General features: G+C 52.4%; 1 protein-coding gene across 1 annotated transcript in view; it reads right to left on the bottom strand.

Annotated features, from left to right (window-relative positions):
- dchs1b (dachsous cadherin-related 1b) overlaps positions 1 to 8,305 on the bottom strand; it is a 33,914-nt gene that overhangs the window by 25,135 nt on the left and 474 nt on the right. Inside the window, exons 2-10 of the mRNA XM_062453035.1 lie at positions 8,233 to 8,280; positions 7,714 to 7,786; positions 7,506 to 7,614; positions 7,089 to 7,177; positions 6,587 to 6,685; positions 4,133 to 4,274; positions 1,914 to 2,016; positions 1,430 to 1,498; positions 262 to 454 (exon numbers count right to left, since the gene is read on the bottom strand). Coding sequence (XP_062309019.1) covers positions 262 to 454; positions 1,430 to 1,498; positions 1,914 to 2,016; positions 4,133 to 4,274; positions 6,587 to 6,685; positions 7,089 to 7,177; positions 7,506 to 7,614; positions 7,714 to 7,786; positions 8,233 to 8,280 — 925 coding nt within the window. The remainder of the gene's footprint in view (positions 1 to 261; positions 455 to 1,429; positions 1,499 to 1,913; positions 2,017 to 4,132; positions 4,275 to 6,586; positions 6,686 to 7,088; positions 7,178 to 7,505; positions 7,615 to 7,713; positions 7,787 to 8,232; positions 8,281 to 8,305) is intronic.

The following is an 8,305-nucleotide window of genomic DNA, read 5'->3' as shown; positions in this document are numbered from 1 at the left end:
CAACGCGTCAGCTAATGGCCTCCAATTAAAGTAAAGAGAATCAAGAATATGATGTTCCTATACTCATTTCTCCCCCACCCCCATATTCTTTCCCTTCTGTTCTCCACAATCCTCCATCCCCTCTCTCCTTTCAGTTCCTTATCTCATTCCTCCCTCTCTCCCTCTCCCCTCTCTCGCTCCCTCCCTACCTCTGCCAACACGCCCTCCATCCCTCCCTCCCTCCATCCACCCTCCCCCTCCCCCACCCCCTAACTCCCTCACCGAGGATGGCGTCCTTGTCTCGGTTCTCCAGCTCCGCGATGGGCACAAAGTGGCACTGCACGATGGGAACCTCCCGGCTGTCGTCGCAGGGCAGGATGGAGGAGTCGGCGTGGAGGGACATCTCGTAGTCGTTCTTCAAGGGGTTGAACTGTTTGTTGGCCACCTTCAGCGTCGCCCGGGAGATGTAGTACACCTGCAGGGAGGAGGACAAGGAGAGAGGGGAGAGGAGGAGGGGGGAGGAGAGGAGAGGAGGAAAAGCAGGATGAAGGAGTGGAGGAGGATGGAGGGAGACCCAATGTCTTAAACCTTAATTGTCCATGCACCCCAAGACCATTTAGTTGATTGATAAAAGCAGCCTACCATAATCTATTCTCACATTGAAGTGAGCAACAACAAAAAAAACTACAAACATATAATTTAATATATTTTATTGCATGAATTGGCATAAAACCAAGATGATACAACGTAAAGGAGTGGAAAAGTAAACAACACGTCCTAAATGTTAGCTTAATTAAGGTTATGGTTTCGTTGAAGTTGTATTATGATTATATTGGAGTTATGATGGGGTCAGGTTTGATGAGGCACAGGGCTGGAAGTTTATAGCGAGGTTTCGGTCTGGCTAGGGGGAAAACCTGGGGTCCCTGGCAGCTGGAGGTGTCATATCAGCATCATCAAGTCGCTAATGCGGCAGAAAATAGAGGTGACGGAGAGCGAGACGGCTAAACAGGCCAATTTAAACTCAATCTGCACAGCACACTTCTTCATTTAGCACTCCCTCATCCCTTCCTTCCTTCTCTCTCTCTCTCTCCCTCTTTCCCTTGCCCTCTTCCACCCTATCCTTTTCCCTCTCTCCCTCCCTCCCTCTCTCTCTCTCGCCTCCCCCCTCTCATTTTCTCTCCCCATATCTCTCTCCATATCTCTCTCTCTCTCACCACCCTCCCCCCCTCTCATTACCCCTTTCCATATCTCTCTCTCCACATCTCCGTCTCACCCGCCATCCCACATTGTGAGGTGTGGGGGAGGCAGGTGAATGCGCTGGCCTCCTCTCCACCAGAGAGGCCAGACAGCCTCACGCCCAGGTCTGGCCTGGTTCCACACCAGAACCCAAGAGAGAGTCCCTCCTGCGTTCATCCTCCCTGTGCACACACACACACACAAACACACTCACCTTCCCTGCCTCTACCAGTGAGAAGAACTTGTCCACCTCCTTGTTGAAGGCTGTGATCCGGATCTCCCCCTGCCAATCACGCACACACACACACGTACACACACACACACACAGTCCGTTAAGCACAGAGGAGCAAACTCACTAACCAGCCGTCTCCCCACAAAACATTTAGTGTTTAAGTGAAATCAATAGAGAACGAATCAATGTAAGAAAGGCTCAGGACAACAGATGTGCCATGATCAGGAAGAACAATTGTGTTTCAGTAGAGTAGAAACTGTTAGGTACACACACACACACAGTCTTGTTTAACTATCCTCTTGAGGATCAGCAATACACTCCCTGAAATTGTGGGGCCCAAAAATATGTCTGGTCCACACAACTTCTGGACTTCGGGTCCCCACAAGGGTAATCAAACGCCCCCCCACACACACACACACACACACACACACACAAACTCTCTCTCTCACACAGACAGTGTACTCACGCTCTCGTCGACGATCTCGAAGGAGAAGAGCTTGCCCTCTCCCCGGGAGTTGTTCCAGGTGCGGATGGAACTCTTGTTGGTGACGCGGGCTCTGATGGTCCACCTGGGGCCAGGGGGGGTTGGGGAGAGATGGCGTGGGAGGGGTTGGGGGAGAGGAGGTGGAGGAACAGCACCAATTAGAGACCTCCCTATACCCGATCCCTAGCACATTCACACTGGAAATCCCATCCGCTAGGGCTGTGGGTCCTCGGCAAGTTCTAGATGTTTCCCTGCTCTACCTTCTTCTGATGAGGAGGGGATATCTCCATGCACTCGACCCTCTACGCGCTTCAGGGTTGGATCAAAACAAGGCCGGTGGTTACGGCTGATGATGATGATGACGATGAATGCGCTGTTAGGTAACGACCAGCGGGGAGAAACGACAAGCCCGACTTCTGCTTCTCCTCCTCGGCGCTAAACTCGCCAGTGTCGCACACATCCACCCCCCCCGCGCCGACAAACAAAAAGAAAACACTCCCAAGAAAACAGGATGCGTCACGGCGTCGGTCCTTTGAACTCCCTCTCCCTCACACAGCAAAAAAAAAAAATAGCTTCGTTTTTTCACGGAACTTCACAGTGCGCCTTCACGTGCGCCAAACACCTGGCTGGCGCCAGGTTTTTTTTTACCCTTATCGAACGACAAGACGGTTCAATTGAAGCGCGAGTGTTGTTTTACTGCGCTGGGAAATGAGAGCGAGGAGGGTGTGCGCCCGCGAGTGTGTGTGTGTGTGGGGGATATTCATACCATAACTCTGCCAGCAATTAAATCCCTATCATGCGAGCTACTGGCCTTGTGTAAACCCTCTCTCCCTGCTCAGCGTGGATAAGGCGTCGGCTGCAGAGTTTTACAGTGGCTAAAAGCCAATTACACCGGGCTCTGGACGCAATTACACGGGTGGGGGGGGGGGGGGGGGGGGAGAAGCCGGGGCAGAATGCGTGTCCCTTCCGCACTGTGCTGGTCCACACGCACGCGCAGTGAATCCGCACATTATGCAAAACGGTGTGCTAGCAAAGTGAAAAGGGGCTGGAGATAACGCGCGCACGCGCACGCCTGCACACTCGAACAAAATCAAACGAAGGCTTCGGGGGTGGGGCTCGGAGAGACAGGCAGGCAGGCACAGACACACACACACACAGACAGACAGGCAGGCAGGCACAGACACAGACAGGCAGACAGACAGACAGACAGACAGACAGACACAGACAGACAGACAGGCAGGCAGGCAGGCAGGCAGGCAGACACACACAGGCAGACAGACAGACAGACAGACAGACAGACAGGCAGGCAGGCAGGCAGGCACAGACACACACACACACAGACAGACAGGCAGGCAGGCAGGCAGGCAGGCAGGCAGACACACACACACACACACAGACAGACAGGCAGGCAGGCAGGCAGGCAGGCAGGCAGGCACAGACACACACAGACAGGCAGACAGACAGGCTACTGGGATTCCGTGTCATCAGCAGTTCCGAGCAGCTTGAGTTATAGGTGCCACCAGTCCACCCAGCAGCAGCGTTTTGATTGGACGGCTCTCCATTCCCCTGCCTCGTATCGCTAAAACCCCCCCTAAAAAAAAACGACGCTTCAAATTGGGGTGAGGGTGGAGCCGGGCGGAACCAGACAGCCTCCTAAACCCCCCCCCCCCCCCCCCACCCCCCGGTGCTTCTGAGCACCAACGACGACAGCTAAGATGGGGGGGGGGGGGGGGGGGCTCGAAGCCCCTAGCGACTCCTTCGCGGCGTTCCAAAACGGAACAATGGGGACACGATGGCGTTGACATGCGCGGCCCTCGAGCGCGCGCCGCGGTGCTCCTGGGCACGCGAGCGCCCAGCCGCGGAGGAGGAGGAGGAGGAGCGTGGAGCGGAGGAGGAGGAGGAGCGTGGAGCGGAGGAGGAGCGTGGAGAGGAGGAGGAGCGTGGAGCGGAGGAGGAGGAGGAGCGTGGAGCGGAGGAGGACGCCGTCTGTCTGGGGACGGTGGGACAGGAAGGAGGGCAGGCCGCAGACATCTGCTCGATGAAGACGAGAGACAAGACGAGAGTCTAGAAAGTTAATCAGAAATACATGGGGGGGGTTCTCCCTGTCTATTAAAAGTACTTATTTTTTCCCCTCTTTCTCTCAGTTGTTTCCTGTTTTTACACACACAAATGGACACCGACGTCAACACACAGACACTGACTTGGACTGGTACGGGTTGAGGCTGGCGATGGGGACCATTTTGGCCGGTTTGGTTGGGGACGGCCCTGGAGACAAGGGACCCACCGACGCCGTCTTCTTCCCCCTGCCGTAGCCTCTGCCGTAGCCCCCCCTCGAAGAGGAGGCTGCGGGGGAAAACAGAGTGGGAAACACACAGCAGGTTAACAACTGGACTACAACTCCCATGAACCCCTGGGAGGATTCGGTCGGGAAGTTCCCGACGCTGGGAGGATACGGCGGATTACAAAAAACGAGAACGAGATGCCCCAAACGGTTACACTTCTCAGGGCCCATAGTGGGAGAGAAAAGGTTTCAACTGGACTACAACTCCCATGAACCCCTAGGAGGATTCGGTCAGGAAGAGAAAAGTTTTTTCAGCTGTTCATGCTTGACAACTGCCCCTGCGGCTCCCTCAGTTGGGCTAGCGTGTAAATAATGTATTTCCACACCCTGCCCCAGTTTAGCGTGGAGGATCATCCGTGCCAAACGGCAGGGGGGGAATTGGCAGGGATGTAAAAAGAAGGCGCCCAATTCCATGGAGTGCGTGTCCCCCCTGGTTAAGGCTCTTGTTGCTGATCACAACAAACCCCTCACCTCTTTCATACTGTCTGCTGGGTGTGTCGGTGTGTGTGTGTGTCATGAATGTTTTCCTGAGGGAAATCACTGATAGAGCAGCTATTTTCAGACAGGGGATAATTAACAGAAAAATTCATACACACGTTACCATGATGGAGGAAGGGAGGGAGAGGGAGGGAGGGGGAGGAAGAGAGAGAGGGAGAGACAGAGAGAGGGAGAGAAAGAGGAAGAGAGAGACGGAGAGAGAGAGAGGAAGAGAGAGAGGGAGAGACAGAGAGAGGAAGAGAGAGGAAGAGAGAGGGAGAGAGAGACAGAGAGAGAGAGAGAAAATGAGCAAGGAGCGGACAGAGGAAAGGAAACAGGACAGAGACAGAGAGAGTCAGACGTACACGAGGAGATGGACTGAATCCACCGCGCCCGGTTCATAAGCCTCCGCACATGTGTTTGGTGTCGAGGCGCAACCACGCAGCCATTCGCTGGCACAGCAGGATCCAGGACACAGGGATCTCCTGTACTGTTCTAGGTGCCGGGAGGGGGGGGGGGGGGGGGGATGCCTGGCAGACTGCTGCTTCATCGCCCTGCCTGTGCCCACCCCCATTCAGGAGCCACTCCAGTCTCCACCTCCCCTGACGAAGGCCTTCACTACACAACGGAGCCTTTTTCCCGAAACCTTGAATTCGAGGCCCACGCGCACATTCCGAGTCACGAAACGCACACGGAGAGAACCCGCTTCTCGGGTGGGGGGGTCGCCCGGCGGATTGCGAACAGCGCATTTCTACGGCTGAAACCTTGACCCCCCAGCCCACACACACACACGTTTTTATAGAATTCGCAAAACACACGCACACATACAAACACACACGCCGGTCCAGTGAGAATACACCCCCTCGTTAGCTAGCCCCTGAGTGGGACCACACTACGTAGCGGCTCGAACACGCTAGCAGTTTGCAGTCAGCTGTATCTACAGTGAGATACGTTTACAAATAGCCTCTTGGACACTTGATATACTGTGCTAATGCGCTGCCCATCTCCGGCCAAGCTTGGGCTATTAAATCAAGGATAACCTTCAAGAGACAGACACATTCATCCTCCAATCAAAGGTTTCCCATGCAGATGATAGCCCTAATCTGGGCCATTGTGTGCATAAAATGAATTGCAATATGCTTCTTATAATGGTCACATCTGTGGTATCTGCGGCAATCTATTCTAATCTAGCTGGACATTTTAAATAGTATTACAAAGGTGCATGGCACTTTAATGATAAAGATATTCATTACTAGGATATAGACGCAACTAAGCTGAGCTGAACTTGTTATCATCAAGTGTCATCCTGTTCATTATAGGGAAGGTTCGTGAATATCATAGACATTAAACCTGTCTTGCATACGTTTATTAAAAAAAGGGTTGTTTTAATGTAGTTTAATTCTATTAAGGCACATTTGCTCTCCTTGTGTGAAATGGGCACGTGTGCTTTTAGGAATATCAATGTGATTAGAAAATTCTGATTGAATTCCTGAAATGTAATTTGCCAGCGACCACCGCACGGTGAGCAGGCACTACAGTGTAGTTTCTGTGTGGAAATAGCGCCCCCTGTTGGTCAGCCTTGAGCATGGTATTTTTAACACTGACCTGACATCACTTTTCACAACAGCAAAGAAAGGGATAAGCTAGACCCATGTCAGAATGTCAAAATGCTAAAACACAATCATTTACATTTTGCGACGTGTCAAGTTTAGTTTGGGACGGTTCATTTTGCACTTCGGGACAGTCCCGGGACAGGGAGGAAAAAAAAGTGAGTGGCGAGCCCTTTCTCCAAGTTACAGTAAGCGAATACCCCAGCACTGTAGCACTGAATACTCACCAGTAGGGGGGCTCTGTGGAGGTGCTGGAGAAGGAGGGGCAAGGGCCCGAGCAGGAGAAGATAAGATCTGGGCAGCCTTCTGGGGAGAGCTGGTCTGGCCTGTGGGGGGGGGGGGGGGGATGAATTACATTTACATTTAGCAGACGCTCTTATCCAGAGCGACTTACAGTAAGTACAGGGACATTCCCCCGAGGCAAGTAGGGAGAAGTGCCTTGCCCAAGGACACAACGTCATTTGGCACGGCCAGGAATCGAACCAGCAACCTTCTGATTAATAGCCCGACTCCCTAACCGCTCAGCCACCTGACCCCCAATCACCATAGTAACACCCCCAAAGGCCCCCTGATGCTGTGACTTGCCGGTCACACCGCACGGCTGAATGTGAGCATGCAATGTACGCCTGACGTCTCCAGACGGGTCACTTCCTGTATTTCTTCAGGGCCGTGTTGACTCTACACACAGAGAGATCAACACGGCAGGAAGTGAGAGCGGACGCGTCTTACCGCCCAGGTAAGGAGTGGGCGATCCTATCTTCCCCCCGATGTCCTTCGCTGATTTCACCACGTCCATTTCTAGGATTATCACCACTTGTCTAGAGCGCAATCACACACACACACACACACACACAGTTTAGATAGACACAGCAGTTTGAATGGATGGACACATGGATGAACATACAGACAAATAGACAGACACACAGACACACAGTATAGTATGGATGGATAGATAGATGGATTGATGACCAGACAGACAGTCAGACAGACAGACAGTCAAGACAGACAGGATATACAGACAGACAGTCAAAACAGACAGGATATACAGACAGGATAGACAGACAGACAGACAGACAGACAGACAGACAGATAGGATAGACTGTCAGTCAGACAGACAGACAGACCGAGAGTCAGACAGACCCCTACCTCCCATCTTTGATTGTATTCGTGGCCGTCTTCTTCACATTGCACACACAGTGGATCTCCAGATGGCCCTCGTCAACCAAACGGTTCAACTGGGAGGCCAGCATGAAGGCTACACACACACACACACACAGGAAGGAGACCAACACGTTAGGCTCAAACACCGTTCGTCAACATCCTGCTGACGGCTGGGGTGAGGGCGGGGACTCACAGGAGAAGGAGTGCCGGCCGTCACTCATCATGAGACGATAGCGGGTAGTGGGCCCATCGATCCGACGCAGGTTCTGAGAAGCAGCACAGGGAGGAACATGGATGTGGAGGGTGTAACTGAGTCATAACAAAGCCCTTTTGACACTGGGGGTATTCCAGAAAGCAGGTTATGTAACATAACCCAGGTAAGTTAACCCACCAGCTGATTCACAATGTTGCAGCAACCTGCTGGCAATGTTGCTACAACGCTGGGTGTCAGCTGGGGAGTTAACTTACCCGGGTATGTCTCATAACCTGCCTTCTGGAATACCCCCACTATCTATGAAACATTATTCGAGCCATTCTTGGTGCTTCTATGGTTAAATGGCTGGTGTTTTATTCCAGCTGGTTACATTTGTTTATTATGTTACCATAGTTCACTAAGGAAGAGTTAGGAGGTTAAGTTATAACTATGAATGCCCTTTTAGAAAACACTGGATTACAACTCGACAGCAATGGAGAGTACAGATAAAACACTTACCACGACCTGGAGTAACGCATTGGCAATACAGGTGTCTTTGTTTATATCCTTAAAGAAAACAAACATACATACA

Source organism: Osmerus eperlanus, chromosome 27 (genome assembly GCF_963692335.1).
Source record: "Osmerus eperlanus chromosome 27, fOsmEpe2.1, whole genome shotgun sequence".
NCBI classification, from domain to species: Eukaryota; Metazoa; Chordata; class Actinopteri; order Osmeriformes; family Osmeridae; genus Osmerus; species Osmerus eperlanus.
Note: the sequence above shows the minus strand (reverse complement) of the source record. Positions and strands in the feature narration are given on the sequence as shown.